Raw genomic sequence first — 22,381 nt, 5'->3', positions numbered from 1 at the left:
TGTTTACTTTTTTCTTTTTGAAGATTGAGGTCACCACCTTTGGTTATTTTCCCCCTCTACTTGAACTTGGCTGTTTCTCTCTTATTCAGGAAGTACAAAGCCAAAAGAACAAATGTGGTGTTTGTTTTCTTTGTGGAATATTATGTCCAGCCAACCATCTGTAAATGCTATCTCTCTGCACTGACAGGAGGAGAAAAAAAATAGACCACAGTCCAAAAGTCATAGCCCAAATTACATCACTTTGACTGTCTGACTGAAATCAGATATTAACCTCTTTCAAAATCCAATCAGAATAGAAAGTATTCAATATGGACAAACATGACAATATTTTCTAAAGGAAAGAATTTTGAAATGTCTAAGATCTAAAGAGACCAGTGGATTAAAAGTATTTCAAGATTCCTTGCTCTAATTTTCCTGACTGTAAGTTAATCTCTTTTCTCATTTGTTTTATAAAATGCCTATAATGCTTAGCCTTTTGGGTATTCAACTAAGTGAATGAATGCTCACAGTCTAAATCTACTTATTATAAGATCTCTGAATAGAAACTGTACGAATAAGTTGTTTATAATTTCAAGTGATTTGAAATTTTTTATCATGTGGAAAAATATCTGCATTTTAACATAACATATGCCATATATAATATATATGTATATATGTATGTATAATAGGTGAATCTTTCAGTTTCCATCTCCTTATTTTAGTATATGTAGATAAAGAGTATGAAGAATATGGGGAGAAGATAGGATTCACTAATGAATAACCTTAGAGGATTATGTTCAAAACACATTAATTCAAGCTTGAGCTAATTTGACATTATTTCTGGTTACTTTTTATCTTTGTCTTTTTAAGCTTTCTATTTTACAAAAGAGGATTTGCAAACTTTTAGATAAGTTGCTTCTTCCTCATGAATTTAAAGAGACTGAGAGGAGTTTGCTGAAGTCCATAGAGAAGGTTTTTCCACACAGGAAAGTAGATTGATAGAAAGATGACAGACCCAGACAGACAGATAAATAGGGAGATAGATGGTAGATGTCTGTCTGTAGGTGTTTATATAGAGATATAAATAGATAACAGATATATAAATGGAAATTTTTCTATGCCTAGCTTTCATTATCATGCTCCAAAAACTGAGAGATTAGATCATCATTATTGCTTATATACAACATATCCATTTAATCTGAAAGAGAACATTTTAGAATTTTTGTTATAAAGTTTTTATTTCTAGCAGACATTATGATCTCTTCAGCTGAAAACTAATTTTCCATTGCTAATGTAATTTTGAGGACTGTAGGGTCCAGCTCAGGAATATCTACCTAAAGACAAAACAGAAATTTCTGAATTGGAACTTATTAAAATAGAAGGCACCTTATAAAATGAAATGATCTGAATTCATTATTTTGGCATTCATGCAAATGTGTTCTCTTGATGTGTTCCCAGAGCAAACGCTGGGAACTTTGAACATATACTTGTTGGGGATAATTAGCATTTTCAGAGTCATAAGTTCTGCCTCACTCATTGCAACACTAAATTACAAAGTAATTGAGAGAGCCCAGAGTACTTTGATCTTACTGGAAATTCAGAAGAATTCTGAGTAAATTCCACTTAAATTTCACCATTCTCTTTTCTTTAGTTAACAGCCATTGGGAGTACATAAATGTTATTCTTTGAGAATGGTTTTGGCAAATTTGATACTTTACTGTTTTGCAAAGGTTGAAGAGAGAGAGAGAGAGAGAGAGAGAGAGAGAGAGAGAGAGAGAGAGAGAGAGAGAGAGAGAGAGAGAGAGAAGCTAGTCAGTGAAAACTGACTTCTTTGACAGTGAGGAAAAGGAATTTGCTGTGTGGCCATTCTCTGTGCTCCATTTCTAAATTTATCTTACATAAAATGTCCTATAGTAAAATGATTTTTTTTAGAGGAAGTGTCAAATTCATTAATGCTTTCAAGGGACTGTTCAGTGAAATCCCTCTATTTGAGGTGTTGAACAATGTCTTAGAAAAGTTGACAAGTAAACAACTTGTTTCAGGATAAATATGATTCAGATATTTCTTTTGCATGAGCTTTCTACACCCCTGCCACAATTGAACTTAATTCTCCCTAAGTTTGTTTCCTCTTCTTTTTTTTAATCACAAACAGGTCAAAAATGAGTAAAAGAGTGATAAGTATATGTCAGCAAACCCGGGCCCTTCTGTATAAGAATGTCCTTAAAAAATGGAGGATGAAAAGAGAAAACTTATGGGTATGGTTAAAAAATCTATGTCCTCATATTTGGGATGGGAAGCTATACCTCTCCAGATAGTGTGAATTCTTTCCTTTATCCTTTACAACGTTCCATTAGCTCAATTAATAATGAGCAAAGTAGATTTTTCTAAATAATATTTAATCAATGTAATTAAAATAACATTTTAGTTATTATTATTTTGGAAAGCATTTTGAAAACCTTAAAAACTTTAGATAAATGCTGTTTTTATCATTATTATGTAAATAAACTTACCTCTAAGGGTTGGTGCAAAAATAAATTGAGAGAACATTTATAAAATGCTTTGGAAATTTAAAAATACTAGCTATTATTTATACTGATGGAGAGAATACCCACATCAATAAGATTACAGATCCATTTATGTATTGACATATGCTGTAAATGACCACAAAATATAATTATCATATTCCATTAATCTTGATGGCGTTGTTATGATGTAGAGCTTATAATCCTAGGATTTGGTCACTGTGACCAGCATCTATAAGTATTTGTGTATAGTTATATGAGCATGAGTATGCATACAGTGTATCTGTCTCTATCTCTATCTTTATCTTATCATCTATACCCACTGTGGTACTAGTTTCTGTATTGTATTATGTCAGTGACTACATATAACCACAGAAAAACTACAGTAAAAAAAATGCAACAGTCCAGTAACTTGTGGGTAATGGGCAGAAATCATGAAATCACCAATATTCTGCATCAAAAGACACTTCAGAGCCCAGAGTCCAATCCATATCTGAACAAGAATCTGCTTCTATTACATATTGGAACCATGATCATCTAGTCTTTTATGAAATGCCTTTTGTAATGGGGAGACTCTACCACTCAAGGCTTTCCATTTCATTTTTATATAGCTCTCTTTCATCAAGCCTAAATCTGTTCTTCTATCACTGCTACCCTTTGGTCCTAGCTCTGTCCTTTGAGTCCTGCAGAATAACTGATAGAATATCAGAGCTAGAAAGAGAAGTCAGAAACCCCCTATTTAAATCATTACCCAAACAGGAAGCCCTCTAAACATTCTTAGCAAGTTGTGTGCAGAATGAGGGCTCTTAATCTTTTCTGTGTGTCATACCCCTCTTAGGCACTCTGGTGACGCTTATGGACTGCAACTCAGAAGAATTTTTTTTTAAATGCATAAAAACAGCATATATAATATTAAAATAGAGCCAATTATGTTGATTACAATTATTAATTAAAAAAAAAAACAAACCAAATTCATTGACCTTACAATCCTACAGATTCTTTGGTGATCTGTGGATCCCGAGTTAAAAAAACCTCATAAATAAAATCACTCTACTTGAAGGCCTCCAGTGATGGCAAACTCACTGCTGTGAATCAGTTTGTTTTGTGCTTTTGTTGTGTTTAATCTTTTTTCAGTTGTGTATGACTTTCTCTGTTTACATTTGGAGTTTTCTTGGCAGAGACACTAGAGTGGTTTGCCATTTCCTTTTTCAGCTCCTCTTTCTGATGAAGAACTAAGGCAGACAGGGTTAAGTGACTTGCCCATGTTCACACAGCTAGTTAGTGTATAAGGCCAGATTTGAACTCACAAAGATGAGTTTTCCTGACTCCAGGCTCAACACTCTATCTACTGTGCCACCTAGCTGCCCCATTCTTCTTTTAGGCCACTCTAATTTTTAGAAAGATTTTTTTTTCATTAATCCAGAACAAAAACCAATGATTCAAATCTTTGGAACTTCCACCAACTACTTGTTCTGCTCTTTGATTAAGTATAGTTCTTCCTCCTCAAATACTTGAAGACAATTGTCATGGAGCTAGAGAAGACTGGATCCACAGCATTACAATTTGGGATTCCTAAGCAGATGATGATAAGCAACATGAGGGAAATTCATGTAGTTCAGTCATGGGACTTGAATTTGAATTCCAGCTCTACCACCAGCTGGGTGATACTAACATCATCTGGCTGACCTTAGGCAAGTCATTTAAACTTTATGGGTCTCATTTTCCTCATATGCAGAATGAGGAAGTTGAACTATATAATTCTAAGGTCCTTACAAGCTCTAGATCTATGATCCAATTGAAGAGTTTTAGAACTGGTGTTAGAGAACTACTAAATTCTCCTTCTCCATTTCAAATAACATCTGAAGTACTGTGTCCAGGTCTAAAAACACTAAACTTCTCTGTGAAGGTTAATGCAGATTGGGAATGGACTGAAAATATAAAGAGCAAAGCAAAAGTCAATTTTCTTGAAAATCACTTATTTTGAAGATGAAGCAAAAGGATTTTTATAAACCATAAGATATTGTGTATTGAGTCATTACTTCTATTGCTTTACAGAAAAGCATTTGTTTGTGTGTTCTTAGTCATAGGGATTATATGTCTCTCTTTTGAATATCAGCCTTGAATCATAGGACAATGTATTTAGACTTGGAAGGGCCCTTAGAGCACATCTAGTACAAATTCTTTATTTTAGAGAGAAGGAAATTGACATGTAACCAACTGAAGCTATTTGCCCAGGTTCACACAGATAGTAAGGTAATGGAACTAGTATTTGAAGCCAGGTCCTCTGACTCCAAATTCATGTTCTTTCTGCTATACAATACTGCCTGGTCTTTGTTACTGTTCTGTGTTACATCTGTGTCTGTCAATGTGCTTGTCTTGAAATGTTAACCCCATGGTGAAAGGAATTATTTTTAGTTTTCAATTGATTTTTGCCTAAAAGCACTTGATTTGGAAGTAAGGGCACAGGGGGAATAAAATAGGTGCTTGATAATCTCTGATCTCTTTGTGACCATATTTACTTAATTTGACAACAATTCTCATTGTTTTCACTTTTCTCTTTCCTCATACAGGAGTGGCTCAGCTGTTTTCTTTTAGTTCTCCTGTTGTACTTCCTTTCATCGACATTTGATGTTTATCGGATTCCCGAACTGCCTTCTATGAACCTTGGACGCATAGATGGATTTAATGATTCTGACTTTCAGGTTGCATATACACCCATCTCCAATACAACTCAACAGATAATAAATAAAATAGCATCAAATTCTTTTATGAAAGGTGTGTCCCAGCCCTGTAGGAATACCTGATATTATTTTGGTTATTACAAAGACACAAATGTTTAATGTAGGGTTCAATATAAATTGTATTCTTTCCATAATTTCCTAGGTGTTTTATTATATTAAAACCAGATTACTTATACCCAACAAAAATTGATGTGCATCTTATTCCAACTCCCAACTTATTAAGTACAGTTCAATTTAGGAAGTTCAGTATTCCAAAAAAGTCTATTTTTTGATTTTCCAAACTTAGATTTATGGCAAAAGGGGACTAATAGACCTATTTCACATATTTGAATTGGGGCTTGATATTCTTGCTCAATCATGGGTATGGATTTAATAAAAATACAACATTTGCAATCCCTACCTGTGGCAAGGAAAGGTCTAATTTGAATAAGTGACAATATTTTTTTTCTTTAAAAATCAAATGTCGGAGGCAGATTTCAAAGCATATTCCACATATTAATTTCCAAATGACAGAGCATTTCACTGGGGGATATAACCATCCTTATCTCACTCTGTACTGGGGTAACAAAACTTCTAAAGAAAACAGAAACATGCCATAGCCAACTGGCCAGTAGGATCACTTTCTTCTCTCTTTGGGCACTTAGATTTGTGTTTTGTGTTATGTAGAAATGCTATGAGAATACACAGTTTTTCTGGTTTTATAAAAACCTATTCCAACTTGACAATGCCTGGCACAGTGCCTGGGCTTTAACTCATGTTTATTGACTCACTGACTGAAATTTAAAGACATTCTAAATTTCAAATCCACCATAATCTATCTGTTTGAATGAATTTGTGCCCATAACTAGTTTGTAAGTCTGGCAGGGTAAAATACTCCAACAATTTTTTCCCTGTAACACTTTCAGGATAAGGAAAGGCCCTCTGCACTTGCCTGCAAATTTAAGCTCCCTATATTAGCTTTATTTCGTAGTGAAAGACATATAAAGAGACAGATGTTCAAAGAGTCACCTAATAATCATCCGCAGTTTTTTTTTTTTTTTCCCTTCTGTATGGCAGGAATAAAAGTATTTGGAGCCCTTGATCAAGAAGCCATAGATGTAATAATTAAACAAAACAGGACTGAAATTGTGGGGATCATCTTTCATGATACTTTCTCATATGAACTGAGGTTTTTTTGGGGACGCAGAATTCCACTTATTGAGGAACACAAAGGATATGGAGGTAATTTTCTCATACTTGAAAAAAAAAAAGTTAAGTCGTGGAAGGATGGGTGATTGGAATAAGGTGATATAGGATAGGGAAGGCATGATGTATATCCCATTTCAGGCAAGTTTTTATAAAAGAAAGAATAAGTTCCTCTTATTGGGTAACTCTCAACAAACAAGTTGTTAATTAAATGATTGTCTCTGTGTGTGTGTGTGTGTGTGTGTGTGTGTGTGTGTGTGTGTGTGTGTGTGTGTGTGTTGAATAGGGACTGAGTATGTGATTTCTTTGGATAAAGAATTCCCTGTCAAGGAAATTCTATCAATGCAAGTCAATATCCTCTCAGCAACTTAGAATCTCAGAGCACTGAAAATTTAATTATCGTGCTCAAGGTCACATAACCAAGAGGTATTATAGGCAGGAATTGAACACTGTTTCATGTTGCCTCCCTGTCTGTTGGTCTGTCCATCTTTCTCTGTGTCTGTCTCTCTCTCACACATCCACACATACATATAAATGGATAGTTTATAATTGGTATCACAGATCGCATTCCATTATCTACCTTCCAACCTCAACTGCATGAATCTCCTCTTCCCAATCTCTCCTGCCCATCCTGTTCTGAATTTTCCCACTTCAGTTTAGAGCACTGTCATCCTTTCAGCCACCCAAGTTCACAATCTTGGTGTCATATGACTCCTTACTTTCTTGCATTCCACATAGTCAATTTCAAGTCTAGCTGATTCCACCTCTAAAATATCTCTCATAAATATCCCTTTTATTCATTTATATAGCAAGACCATCTTTCAGACTCTCATCTTGTCTTGCATGGACTATTGCAATAACTCTCTAATTGTTTGTCTTAAATCTTTCTATGCTCCAATCCATTGTTCACATCTGTCCAATTGGTTTTCCTAAAGCACAAATCTGATTATCATACTCACTCAATAAACTCCAGTTTTGACTCTAAAACGAATATCACTTTATCTTTTTCTCTTCTTTTAAAAAAAAATCTATTTTATGTAGCTTGTATAGTGTATACAATTATTAGTACCACAGAACATATAATTCATAAATAGTCAAATATATATATATATATTCTAGAGGTGCATGCTCAAATATTTTTACTTTATATGGTTGCCTGAGCAAAAACATTAGAGCCTACTGTTTTTGAAAATGATTAGTTCCTTCTTTTGAGTTATGACTGCAATGATTTTGTTAAATGTAGCATAAACTTCTGCTCAAGGGTGAGTATTTTGCCTCCAGTTTTATCAGTGGATTATGAGTTTTGAGCTCACTAAAGGAGTGAATTTTATGCTCTGCGAGTCTTCCAATCTTCCAGATTCATCTCAGCATTGTCCTGAATACTTTATTTTATTTTATTTTTTCTTTTAATTTTATTTATTTATTTATAGTTTATTTATAGTTATTTATAGTTTATATATATATTTATAGTGACATTTGCTTTTATAAGATTTTGAGTTCTGTATTTTTCCCCTACCCAAGATGATATGCAATCTGATATAGGCTATACATGTGACACAAATCTTAACCAACTGATAATACAATGTAATATATATTTACTGATAAGATACATTATAATTTTAATATTTATATCCTATAAAATAATGACCATAATAATACTACCAGTATTATAAGTGGGTTTATTTTTAGTGCCAGTTTTCTTAAAATCTGTTGATGATATTACTATTCATAATTTTTCAACGTCTAACAAGATCAGCCAATTCATATTTATAACAACTGTAGCAGAATACTCCATTTCATAGAAATATGATGTTATGAATGTTAGTTTAATTTGTGTCACTTAGACTATATAGAGAACTGAACCCTTTACACCTTGAATATCATACAAACCCCTAGCTTAAAACAACTGGTTTCCATGTAGTTTCACAAAACTACTCATTAATTGGCCTTGTCCAGGTGGAACAAGGCCAAATGTGTCATATTTGCCTATAGCAATCAATGAGTCCTTCACCCAGTTATATTTAGAAATATCTAGATCTCTAAAATAAAATGAACGTCTTTTTCTCCTGTAAACTGATCATCTGACTAGCAAAGTTGTTAGTACTTTCTTCTTTTTCATTTGTGGGGCATTTTGTTTTTTTTCAAGTGGAGAACATATTAAAATATTTTGTCATTTTACAATCCATAATTCCAACCTTTTCATAACTGTAGTAACATTATCTTTCTAGATCAGAATATTATTTCTGAAATCCTCAAATTAACCCAGTTTTTAAAAAACCTATCAAGTTCACAAATTTCAGGGGAATGTTTTCTTATAAAATGAATTTGCTTTATCTTTTTTTTTACTTTATTTATTTAACTTTTAACATTTATTTTCACAAAATTTTGGGTTCAAAATTTTCTCCCCATTTGTCCCCTTCTCCCACCCCAAAACACCGAGCATTCTAATTGCCCCTATCACCAATCTGCCCTCTCTTCTATCATTGCTCCCTTCCCTTGTCCCTATCTTCTCTTTTGTCCTGTAGGGCCAGATAGCTTTCTATACCCCTTTACTTGTATTTCTTATTTCCTAGTAGCAAGAACAGTACTCAACAGTTGTTCCTAAAACTTTGAGTTCCAACTTCTCTTCATCCCTCCCTCCCCACCCATTCCCTTTGGAAGGCAAGCAATTCAATATAGGCCTTATCTGTGTAGTTTTGCAAATGACTTCCATAATAGTTGTGCTGTGTAAGACTAACTATATTTCCCTCCATCCTATCCTGCCCCCCATTGCTTCTATTCTCTCTTTTGATCCTGTCCCTCCCCAAGAGTGTTGACTTCAAATTGCTCCCTCCTCCCATTGCCCTCCCTTCCATCATCCCCCCCACCCTGCTTATCCCCTTCTCCTCCACTTTCCTGTATTGTAAGATAGGTTTTCATGCCAAAATGAGTGTGCATTTTATTCCTTCCTTTAGTCGAATGTGATGAGAGTAAACTTCATGTTTTTCTCTCACCTCCCTTTTTTTCTCTCCACTATAAAGTCTTTTGCTTGCCTCTTTTATGAGAGATAATGTGCCCCATTCCATTTCTCCCTTTCTCCTCCCAATATATTTCTCTCTCACTGCTTGATTTCATTTTTGTAAGATATGATCCCATCCCATTCAATTCACTCTGTGTTCTCTGTCTCTATGTGTGTGTGCATGTGCGTGTGCATGTGTATGTGTGTGTGTGTGTAATCCCACCCACTACCCAGATACTGAAAAGTTTCAAGAGTTACAAATATTGTCTTTCCATGTAGGAATGTAAACAGTTCAACTTTAGTAAGTCCCTTATGACTTCTCTTTGCTGTTTACCTTTTCATGCTTCTCTTCATTCTTGTGTTTGAAGGTCAAATTTTCTTTTCAGCTCTGATCTTTTCATCAAGAATGCTTGAAAGTCCTCTATTTCATTGAAAGACCATTTTTTCCCCTGAAGTATTATACTCAGTTTTGCTGGGTAGGTGATTCTTGGTTTTAGTCCTAGTTCCTTTGACTTCTGGAATATCATATTCCACACCCTTCGATCCCTTAATGTAGAAGTCTCCTACACTAGATTCCAACTTCAGTCATCCCTTCCTCTAATCTTAAACTTCTCCCTGTCTGTGAGTTCCTTTCACATACCTTCAAACATTCCCAATTAAGCCATCTTGCTTAAAAAGCTTTCACTTGTCCTTATCATCCCCTCAAGCTATTGTCCTATATTTCTCCTCCTTTTCTCGGCTAAACTCCTATAAAAACCTTTCTATACTTGTAGCTTCCATTTTCTCTTTTCTCATTAACTTTTCAGCTCTTTTGAATCTAGCTTCTGATCTCATCATTCAACTGAAATGGATTTCTACCTCTGATTGATGATCCCTAATTGACAAATCTGATGATTTTTTCTCAGTTCTCATCCCTCTTGACCAATTTGCTATATTTAAAATTATTGAACACCTTCTTCTTGTGTATACTTTATCCTTTCTGCTTTTTCATGACACTAGTTTTGCCTGGCTTTCCTTCTGTCATCTCCTCAGTTTTCTTTGCTAACATTATTCATAGCACACCCTGGCTATGGCTGTTCTTCAAGATTAATCTTGAACTTTATTCTCCTCTCCATATATGCACTCTCTTGATTACCTCATCAACTGTTACGTATTTATTTTCATCTCTATACAGGTAATTGACATATATATATATATCACATATTATATGTGTATATGCCGGAATATATATATATATATATATATATATATATATATATATATATATATATATATATATATATAAGAATGTATCTATAACATGTAGTATATACATATGCATATATATGTGTATGCTTGTACACATGTTTGTATTTATGTGTGTGTGTATGTAATGCCACTCTAGGTGAAGAAAAGATATGTAGCTGAAGTTCAGATTGCAAGAAAAAAGAGCATAACGTAATAATTTTCATCCATTCTCATAGATCCAAATGCTTCTACTTTTAATGGCATTATATGTATCCTATCTCATGATAATTTGTGCTTTTCATCTTCTTTAAAGTTCATTGCTATAGTGATTATCTAGACCCCACACGCTTCGAATGTTTACTTGAAAGATATTGGGATACTGGTTTTGTCACCTTGCAAGCTGCCATGAATGCCGCAATTATCGAAGTAAGTGTATAATTGAAAGATCTGAAGGATTGGGGCAAATTAATAATGTGAGGTGCATTGGAATATTGCCAAAGGATGGCACTTGATGTATTAATAGTGTAGCATGGGTGTGAATGTAGAGGACTAAAAGAATAGAAATTATAAATCAAAACATTTTGGTTATTTCTTCCTGTCTGTTCCTGTATTTGAGATGATGGCTTTGTATATTGATGTTATACTTTAGATCACAACAAACCATTCAGTGATGGATAAAATGATGGCAGTCACTGGAATGAAAATGAAGACACCACCTTTCATTTCGAAAGGGGAAATTGGGAATGAGGTCATTATTTTCTTGTACATAATTTCATTCATCCCATTGATATACTTCGCATCATTCAGTGTTGCAAAAGAGAGGAAAAAAGCCAAGGAATGGATGAAAATGATGGGTCTCCAAGATTCAGCATTCTGGTAAATCAAGCAATTATTTTACCTCCTTATAGAAATTCTAACAAATGAATGAACAGGGATAAGGAGTCAGTTAGAGAACCATAGTTACCTAAATTGAAAAAGATATGAAACAAACCAAAAGGCTTCCAATTGTCATGAGACTGAGCAACTGTTTTTAAACAATTAAGCAATATCTACTTGTATTAATCTTGAGTTGTCACAGTGCTGGTCACTACCAGTTTTTAAAAGAATGTGGCAAAATTAAAAGATTTCCTAAGGAATGGATAAAAATGAATAAAATCATGGAAAGCAAGCTTATGAACATAGGTTAAAGAATTGGAATTGGTTAACCTACCTGAGTGAAAAATATGTGTGTGTGTGTGTGTGTGTGTGTCTATTTGTGGTGTCATGGCAAAGTAATGAGACTAGTTTTTAACAAAAATGACAAAAATTATGAAATCAAAATTGTCCCTGAGAATTTAAACATTAAAGAGATTTAGGGATGTGGCATTTATTCAAAGCATTTTTTGAATCAGCTTTTTGGAAAATGTCTTTGGAACTCATCATTTTTTTTTGACATCTTCAGTGAAGCCAGTTTTCTTGAAGGGAGATTTTGAGATTTTAAAACAGTTAAAATCTTTTAGAAGCAAACCTTATGAATAAGATTGGTAATTAGTCAATGAACATTGATTAAGTGCTTACTGTATACTCTGTACTAAGCACTGAGAATGTAAAGAAAGATAAAAGGTAATCCCTGCTCTCAGAAGATCTCAAAGTCTAATGAGAGAGACAACATGCAAGCAACTATGTACAGGATAAATTGGAAATAATCAACAGAGGGAAAGTATTAAAATTAAAGGTTTCCTATAGAAGTTGAGACTTTAACTGGATTTAAAGTAAGCTAGGGAAGCCAAGAAGCAGAGATGAGAGATAACATTCCAAGCATGGGATATAGCCTGAGAAATGTCTGTAGTTGGTAGCTGGAATGACTTATGACAGGAACATTAAGGAGGCCAGTGTTGCTGGATTACAGAGTTCTTTTCAGGCTGGGATAGGCCTTAAGGCAGGACAGGGAATGGAGAGCATAAAATGTAAGAAGACTAACAAGGTTGGGGAGGGCAGGTTATGAAGGACTTTGAAAGCCAGATGATTTCATATGTGATCTTAAAGATGATAGGAAGCCTTAGGAATTTATTGAATAAGGTCTGAGTAGAGGTAGGAATAATATGCCATACGATTTGCTAACAACGGTGAGATATTATTATGGCAATGACTTTTCTGTGGTTTGTTAATAAGTGAACCATTTTAATTAATGAAAGTATCATAAAATTGGGTATAAGACCTACCAAATTGAGGATTTTGATGGGTAAAACTCAAATCAGTTTTGTATTCAAATTCAATAAATTATAACTTGTTGGTTTAGCAAATCCACTTACATGACTTTATAATCATAAGGCATACATGAAGGATTTCACTGAGGATGCATGTATTTTGTAAAATGTCCACCAGCAACTGAATGAAAGAAAAAGATTCATATTTAAGGGGGTGAGATTTTAGTTGTTCACAAGGAAGTATTTTCTACTATTGAAGGTGAAATTAATGTTTTACATGCAGTGATGTTGAGGTCCCTCCTTGCCTCTTCCTCAGGGTTCACCTGCATATAAAATATTGAAATAATACTCTTTTTTCACTGTAGGCTTTCCTGGGGTGTGCTGTATACTGGATTTATCTTTATTATGGCCAATTGCATGGCAGTTACCATAACATATTTGCAACTTCTAATGATCACAGGCTACTTTGTGATATTCACTCTGTTCTTTGTGTATGGTCTTTCTTTGGTAAGTAGGTGATCTGAATATTATTTCTTTAACCAGGCCTTAAAAACATAGAGTAAAATATGTGTCATGGCAGTGTAACAGCAAGCACACCAACATATAGAGGAGGGCCTGCTGTACAGGTTCTTAGATCTGCTTTTCTAAAAGGAAAGCAACTTTTGAGGGGGTCAACAATCGCTTTAATCAGGCACATGCATCACTCACTTATTTCAGGGGGAAAAGTTAGGACCTTGAACTTCAGAGAAAATATAGAGAAATACAGATCAACAGACAGTACTTCTAGCTGCCTGAGATAATCACAGATCAACAGTCAATGGACAGATAACTGTCTGACCATACATAAATAGTTACCAGAGAAAGAATCACCAACATCTGGGTTTTCAAAGAGGGGGGTTGGGTCCCTTGGCGGCTGCTCAGAGTCTAGTCTGGCCAAACTTGTCTAATGAGTAAGCCCCAAAGTAAAACCTCACCTCGGAGTTCTTATACATTCTTCAGAGTCAGAGGGCACCACAACCCTTGAGAACCAGTGCCTTATTAGAAAATTAACAAAAGGTGTGGTCCTTCCTACAAATCTTCCCTAATCAAACTTCCCTTAATGGGCAGGCCCATTTATGTGTGGGAAAGATCTTGTTTTATCACATTAAAATAATTAACAATACATATCTGTTTCTAGTTAAAGACTCTTGATTAATTCAATCAAAGGCAAGATTCAGTCAGAGGCACTTGATGATTATACTAAAGCAAAAACAGCAAAAGACACTCCACCCTTCCAGGATCTTTGGCCTTACAGCCTAAATGGTCATGAATCCTGGAACAAATAGAGGCATTATACTTGTCTATCCCAAATCCAGGTGATTTAAGCAGGTCTATTAAGCAGGGCCTATTAATGAATGGAAAAGATCTTCCCATTAAGAAGCAAAATCATATTAATAAGCAAAAATGCATTATCAATACAGGCAGTCACTCCTATTCTCTTCTGTTTTCTGTATTCATGTAAGACATTCTCCATGGGATAATTGATAAGTTTATAAAACCAATGTTCTTATTTCATTGTAGCTTTTAAGACTTCCCAAAGATCCACTTGTTAACATGAGTTCTTCTCCCACTTCAGGTAGCTTTTGCTTTCTTGCTGAGTGTTTTGATAAAGAGACCTGTGCTTTCTGGCTCAATCATGATCCTCCTTATTGCATTTTGGGGAGCTCTGGGACTTGTTTCATTGCACAGACAACTTCCTGTGTCTTTGGAATGGATTTTATGTCTCCTGAGTCCTTTTGCCTTTACTCATGGAATGATTCAGGTAAGACAGTATGGTAATTTCATTCATTTATTAGATTTGTAATAGGGGTGATAAAGCATCTTTTCCCTTATAGAATTTGAAACTAGATGATAATTCTTTTTTTCAAAGTTTTAAGTGCTCAAATTTTCCAATCCATACAAGTCTACTGTTGCCATGATAGATTTTTAAAAAGTAAATTGAGATTTTTTTCAGTCAAGATGAGATACCTCATAACTCAAAAGAACAGAGACATATTTTTAAAAGTCTTTATAAATAATGTATTGTATACCTGTGATGCAGCAGAGCACTGGTCTTAGAATCAAGAAGACTCATTTTCATGATTTCAAATCTGGCCTCAGAAATTTACTAGCTTCATGACCCTGGGCAAATCACTTAACTTTTGTTGCCTCAGTTTCCTCATCTGTAAAATGAACTGGAGAAGGAAAAGGCAAACAATTCCAGTAAATTTGCCAAGAAAACCCCAAATCGATTCATAAAGGGTCGGATATGACTGAAATGATATAACAGCAAAAACATTATAGTAATAAATATTGTTATGGTGTGGTAAATCAAAATTGATTTCATTTTTCTTAAAGTATTTGATAATTCTTAAAATAGTAACACAAGATTTAACTAGTAAATTAAATTTCTATTCAGTGGTTCTGTTTCTTCTTTCATATTTCATGTGTAACATCAAACTGTTTTGCTTTTTTGTTTTTTTTTTTTAGCAAATACCAGTATCACCAACCCTAGTAATAATTAAAAGATGACAGAATTAGTGTTTGAAGTGACTTTAGAGCTCAGGCCATTGTGTTTAGAGGCTCCTTGTTTTATAGATGAGAAAAGTGAGGGGCTAACAAAAGTAGTAAGTAACTGAAATAGTTTTGAACTCCAGTCTTCCTGACTTCAACTCTATTGCTCTAACCACTGTACCTTGCTGACTTCAATATTTGTATGGTACTTGATGACGATCATTTTAAATGCAAGCTACCATTCCTATCAAGAGTTATTCCCTTTTAACTGCCCCCTCCCAGCTCCAAGCCTCCTCGCCACACACCATTTTTGCTTTTGAATTTATTTGTTGTACTTTCAGATGGTATGGTTGGATTGCGACTTTAAAGGTGTTACTCTACATGACCCCACAGGGAGATCACAAGTATTAATAGCAGCAATTTTTATGCTGGCTTTTGATACTATCTTCTATTTGGCCCTGACATTGTATTTCGACAAAATCTTACCAAGTAAGTAATAGTGCTTTTAAAAATCATTTAAAACTTTTAAAAAACCTTCTGTTGATGATACACCCACATGATGATACACATTTCTCACATCTATTCCCTTCTTCCCACTAATACTGTCACCACACTAGATCCTACCTTCATCATTTCTTACCTAGATTATTGTATTAGCTTTCTAAATGGTATTTTCAACTTCCAGTCTATCCAGATTACTTCTGCTGTAAGACAACTTTTAATGGTTCCTATGAGGAGAAGACTCTACACAGACTTTAAATCTATATCTTCTCTAATGACCTGTGATCTATTCTTTAAATGAGGAAAATGGCTAAAAAGAGTTGATCATGTTGTGTGGCTAACTTATACAGGTTAGCACAGGGGTGGAGAACCTGCAGCCTTGAGGCCGCATGTGTCCCTTTAGTTCCTCAAGTCCAGCCCTTTAATTGAATCCAAACTTTGCCGAACAAATTCCCTTAATAAAAGGATATATTCTGGAAAACTTGGACTCAGTCAAAGCCAGACCCATACTAGCTGATAGCATAAAGGGATGGCTCCTCCCATGAGATTTCATCCTTCCAAGAGTCTCAAGCAGTCAGGTCATTTTGGACACAGCCTCAGTCACTGGAAACCAATAGATAGTTGTTATTCTTTTAATAATGGAAAAATGCTAAATCTGTCCTTTTGGGTTTTAGGACTCACATAAAGGAATTGCTGTAATTCTTCTACTACTATTAGTTTGAGTCCACTTTCTGGTGTGTTCTACCTAATGTCATGTGACCACTTAATAGATTTGAATAATATCATCAAACTACATGATTTCTCCTTAATATTACTACCAGTGATACCCAGTATTAGTTGATTTGGTAACATCTCCTTCATATCATCAATTAGCTATTGACATCAATTTTCTTTTACAAAAGATCCTTTTTACAAAATTAACAAAATATCCTTTTTTGCAAAACGATATTTACTGAGAAAGTATAGTAAGAAAAGAAATATAAATACATCTCTCTGAACAAGTGGGAGATTGAACTCAAAATTAGCATTTCTATCCATCAGGTTTCCATCTGGGTGAGGCATATCTGTTGGATGAATCATTCCTTTTCTTTCATGATATGACATGCTGTCCATTGAATTGATTGACTGCTGAGCTGGTTCACAAAGATCATCTTTCAAGGGCCGTCCCTCATTAGGCGTAGTTGCTGGCAAGCTCCGGTTGTATTCTAGTTTGTGGACCTCATGTAGCTCTTCCAACTTTTCAAAACTCACATGGTCTTAGCCTGACCAATAGGTTAATCTCATTTACCTTAGACCAGCAAAGAATAGATGAGAAGAGGCACCATGTGCCATGAATTGGGCCGGATAGGGAGAATAGATTGTTGGTGTTGCCTTTCTTTTTTGTCCCCTAACTTCGTAGTTCTTGCCTCATTCACCACTAAAAGAGAAATAGAAAGGTTGGATTCCTACCTTCTGGCATTTTATATGCATACACATGTTCTGGCTCATCATTTGTTAAACTTGAAGGGCTAGAATTCAAGCATACCTCAAAGAACTGAGTTGTATTAATTGATACATTTTTTTTCCCACAAGGCAAAGAAAATAAAGCTGGTAGGATGAAAAATTTTATTGCAAAGTGAAATAATATCTGCTTGCAATTACTTATACTTAAAGTACATTTGCAGAGATGGGAGAAATTAAAGTAAAACTATTTTTAAAAATTTTAATATTAAAAAAATTCTCATATGCTGCAATTGATGTGCCTGGTCCTTCTAGTGTTAAGAGGCTTTTCTTTACCATTCAGTTAGCAGACAAGAAAAAGGCCCAGAATACCTATACACTCTCTGAAATAGAGTAGAAACTCTATTACATTATGCACTTCCAGAGGCAGTGTCACCCACCCCTCGTGTACCCACCCCTGCTGTACATGCTCTGAGAACTTTGGCCCCATTGGTCCATCCTCCATGACAACAGTATGGTAGGACTTGCATTCCACTTATATCACTTTTATAAATATAGATTCATCGCCCCGACTATGGCAAGACATTGAAATAGGATTTTCATGGAGAATATTGACTACTCTTTTACTACTTCATTGGAAGTCTGTTCTCTTCTATATGTACACCCTCTCCAACTGTGCAGATAGCAACTTATATTCACTTTCCAATTTTGTGTTACTCCTGTCCATATGCACATAAATCCTCTGTAAAATATCAGCCCATCACACTGGAGGCTTTCCTATAGGTCTTTTGCAATTCCTTGAGAACCTCTATAGCGTCTCTGTTCAGTTATGTTAGACTCTTTGTGAATCCAGTTCCTTGGCAGAGACACTGGAGTGACTTGCCATTGTTTTCTCCCTACATATAAACTCATAAAATCATATCTATGTGTGATTATTTATATTTAAATAAATTTTATATTTGTATCTAAAGTATATTTGCAGAAGTAGGGGAAATTATAGGAGGAGAAATTATGACGTTATTGCAAATGACAGGAGACATTTTACTTATTTAGTAAAATAATTTAAAGATTTTTCAATTAAAAAATTGTTGTGTCATTTGATGCATTTGATGTGCCTGGTCCTTCTAGTGCTTAAGAGGCTTTTCTTTGCCATGTAGGAAGTAAACATTAAGCTTTTAAATAGTAAACTCTTTAATGCCTTTTGTCTGTTATCCCTCACTCTCACGTCATGTCTGGCCTTTGCTTCTGAACAGACATTTACTGGATGATAATGACTCACTTCCACATAGCACTGATTTGTTTTTGTGTGCAAGTCATTTCTTGAGATGTATTACATGTGTTTATACACACAAGAAGACATCCCATTATCCTCTGAATTCCCTACAATAACAATTCCTTTTTGAAATCTGCAGCATTTCATGATTTATAATCATACAATGGAATTAGGAGATTATTCATTTCATAAATACAATCAGTTTTGTTCAATTTGGCATCCATCTGTCATGAATATTCAAGAAATACATACTATTGAATAACTCAGTGGGCTGCTCACCCAACTATGTGTTATTATTGAAATAAAATAGGCATCCCTTCTTTCCTGCATGTCAATTGTTAGCCCAAACTCTTATGAGTAATCTTGGATCTCAGTAATGAGATCCTGGGAGTATTTTGAGTTTTGGTGCCATCAAAAGCATCTGTAGTCAACGTGTAGGATGACCTTTTTCCTAGAGGAAAAGGTAAAGGGTCTGAAGTGTGCTTTTTGACTCTTCCAATTTTCTGAGACAGTGTGTTCCCAGAAAATGTGGATGATGGTCTTTGATTTGGAAAAGGAGAAAGAGACTCTATAAAGAATCAGCAGAGATTCCATACCTGCTTTAGAAGCTTTGAGGATATGTCTACTTTAGAGAGAGGGAAAAGAAGGACCACTGTATACTCACACATAAAAAATATATTTGAATCTCTTTATGAAGGGGAAGAGATCAATACTCTGAGAAAGAAAAAAATGCCTTATATTTTTAAAAAATCTACATATATGTACATATATGTACATATAGCAAACACATGTATTCATATGTGTATTTACATATACACATATAGGTATAAATATATATTTATTATATACATATATATACATGCATACATATACTGATAGTTTTTAACTCTATGCAAAGAGAACAAAAGCAACTACTTGCTTCTTGACTAACAAAAGGAAGTTTGTTTTTTTTTGTCCGTTATAAGGGATGGCTCAATGAATTGGGAGGGGAAGGAATCTATTTGGAAATAAAGGTAATATAAAACAAACCATTTCAATAGGAATGAAAATTTTTAAATAATAGGGAAGTCTTTGTCTTCTTGGGGCATGTATCAAAACCATAATAGAGAACCTCCCAAGACTTGTCAAAAGGGATAACTATTCTCATTTCTGGTGATTCTTGTGAGCACGAATTATATTGGCAGGCAGAATTTAGAAAGCATTATCAAGGAATAAGAAGCTTCAGGTGAAAACCTGAAAACCATATGGGTACAAGTAGTATTTTCAATAATGCTTCCCCTCAAAGGCAAAGAAGAGAAAACCTAGTATGAGAGGTGAACAGACAGTAAGATAGTATGTAAGAATGAGATTTGGATTTCTGGTCCATAGCTAAAATGTAGTAAAGACAGGCCCTTTGCCAGAGACAGAGTGCACAAAACAAAGTTTAACAGGAATCTATTTACATGAAATCTTGTAATTTTGATTGTGGCACATGTATAATATAATACCTAATAACATGCAGCATATAAATTAACATGTGATAAAGCCTAGAAAATATGCAATATATATGATATAGCATAATATAAAATATAACATCATGTGTTATATATATATATATTCACCAAGCCAGCTACAGAAAAGTTACAATGTGTTGAGAAAAGCTGTTGGGATACAGAAGACACTGATATAAAATCCAAAGGAAAGAGCTAGCAGTGAAATCCATGATCTCAAATGTCTTTGAAAAAAATACCTAAAGTTAGACACTTCTGTGTTCCCCCACAATGTGGAAAGGATCCTCATTACCCAACTCCCGATATTCTGTCACATTCTATAAGTTTTGTGACTTGGCCCTTTGCGTCAGGAGATACCTTATAGCTTCTCCTTATGAACTTGACATTCCACTTCTGAGTTCCCTTCACTTGATAGTCATCCCTTTCTTTACTACAGTGGTTCCTTCAGTCTGTGCCTACTATTACTACTACCCTGTGCTTTGCAACAGTCACTTGACATGCTCTTTAATACCTTTTAGTTAAAGTGATATGACCCAATATATGATATCCTCTTGTTAAATTAGACGAATATGGATGCCGGCATTCTCCCTTGTTTTTTCTAAAATCCCGACGTCAACGGCATAAAGTGATAGAGAATGAGACCAGCCCTGAATATTACTCTGACTCTTTTGAACCAGTATCTCCAGAATTCCATGGGAAAGAAGCCATCAGGTAATGAATTATGCGAGTATAGTGGAAACTTAAAGGATCTTATCAGTTACACCAGGACCAGACTTAGACAAAAGTTAATTTTTTTTAATCATAATCTTCTACTACTTTATCTTTCCCTGATGACTGAAACCCTATTCTTTATTCTCATCATGACCTCCATTTTCTTTATCCCTCAGTTCTTTCCCAGGCCATTATCCTTGGGTTCACTATACCCTGCTCACTTTCCTATCTTGACCACTTGGTGAGCCAGTTCAACTCAGTACTATACACTATACTAGAATTCTTTGTCCTTTGTTCTATTGCCAATCATGGGGCAGCTAGGTGGTGTAGTGGATAAAGCAGGAGTCAGGAGGATCTGAGTTCAAATCTCACCTCAGACACTTGACACTCATTAGCTGTGTGACCTTGGGCAAGTCACTTAACCCCAATGGCCTCATCCTGAGTCATCTCCAGTCATCCTGATGAATATCTGGTCACTGGATTCAGATGGCTCTGGAGGAGAAGTGAGGCTGGTGACCTGCACAGACCTCCCTCACTCAAAACAAAGTCAATTGCAAGTCATGTCATCATTTCTCTGATGGCATGGTCTTCTTTGGCAATGAAGGACAAACGCACATTGCCTATCATACCTTGCCAAGTTGCAACCCTAGATTACTCCCACAATATATCTTCTTCATTCATATTTATGTATTTACTGAGGAGAAAATCATGACATCCATGCAGAGTCAGTATACTACAAATGCAGGCAGCATAATCTTAAATCAGCCTTCATTAGAGCAAGGCAATCTTTTTACACCTCCTTAATTTATTTTCTATTCCACTCACACCAGCAGCTATTACAGAACTTTCGATATGAAAATTTCCTTCCTCCTTTAAATTCCTATGGCATGCCCTCTCCTTATCCTCAACTCAGCCTCTGAGAACATTGAGACCATTCACTGTGAGTTCTTTCTTCCCCTTTCTTCTTCTTACATCACTCTGGGGTCTTCTCTCAGTGTCTTCTCCTTCAATTCCCCTCTCTAATATAGAGGTGGCTTTTGTCTATGCTAAAGCAAAGCTCCACATATGCCCTGGATTTCATCTCCTCCCATCTTCTCCAATAGATTACCTCTATTATCACTCTCTCTTATCTTCAGTCTCTCCCTGTCTACTGACTTTTTCCTTTCTGCCTATAAACATGCCCAAGTTTCCATTATCTTTTTAAACCCTCATTTAATTCATTGATCCCTGCTAGCAACTGACCTGTATCTCTTCTCTCCTTGGTGAAAGCCCTTGATAAAGCTGTTTTTCACAAGCAGATTTTACCACTTCCTATCGTTTCAGTTTTAACCCCTCTTTAATCTGTCTTTTGACCTCATTATTCAAGTGAAACTGCTCTCTAATAAGTGTAATGGTAATCAAATTAGGATATTTTGCTGTTTTTATTTTACTAACCGTGCCTCTGACTGAATAATGTGATTGGAGAGGATCTTGCCCCCACCCCCAATGGTGGGCCTGCCTTTTGTGGGAAGCTTGAGTAGGGGAGGTGTTTTGTAGGGGGGTCCCAAGTACCTTTTTTTTTTTCTATTGAGGCACTGGGTCAGAGGGTTATGCCCT

General features: G+C 35.2%; 1 protein-coding gene across 2 annotated transcripts in view; it reads left to right on the top strand.

Moving 5' to 3' along the window:
• The first annotated feature begins 212 nt into the window (after nt 1-212).
• Nucleotides 213-22,381, top strand: part of LOC140528060 (ATP-binding cassette sub-family A member 9-like) — a 129,673-nt gene continuing 107,504 nt past the window's right edge. For both annotated transcript variants that reach the window (XM_072645527.1, XM_072645528.1), the window contains exons 1-10: nt 213-420; nt 2,132-2,234; nt 5,072-5,276; nt 6,299-6,463; nt 10,966-11,078; nt 11,302-11,528; nt 13,204-13,345; nt 14,454-14,639; nt 15,712-15,859; nt 20,638-20,785. In XM_072645527.1, the coding sequence (XP_072501628.1) occupies nt 2,139-2,234; nt 5,072-5,276; nt 6,299-6,463; nt 10,966-11,078; nt 11,302-11,528; nt 13,204-13,345; nt 14,454-14,639; nt 15,712-15,859; nt 20,638-20,785 (1,430 nt within the window). In that variant the 5' untranslated portion in view covers nt 213-420; nt 2,132-2,138. The remainder of the gene's footprint in view (nt 421-2,131; nt 2,235-5,071; nt 5,277-6,298; nt 6,464-10,965; nt 11,079-11,301; nt 11,529-13,203; nt 13,346-14,453; nt 14,640-15,711; nt 15,860-20,637; nt 20,786-22,381) is intronic.

Source organism: Notamacropus eugenii, chromosome 2 (genome assembly GCF_028372415.1).
Source record: "Notamacropus eugenii isolate mMacEug1 chromosome 2, mMacEug1.pri_v2, whole genome shotgun sequence".
NCBI classification, from domain to species: domain Eukaryota; kingdom Metazoa; phylum Chordata; class Mammalia; order Diprotodontia; family Macropodidae; genus Notamacropus; species Notamacropus eugenii.
The sequence above is the reverse complement of the archived record's forward strand: the minus strand, read 5'-3'. Positions and strand labels throughout refer to the sequence as shown.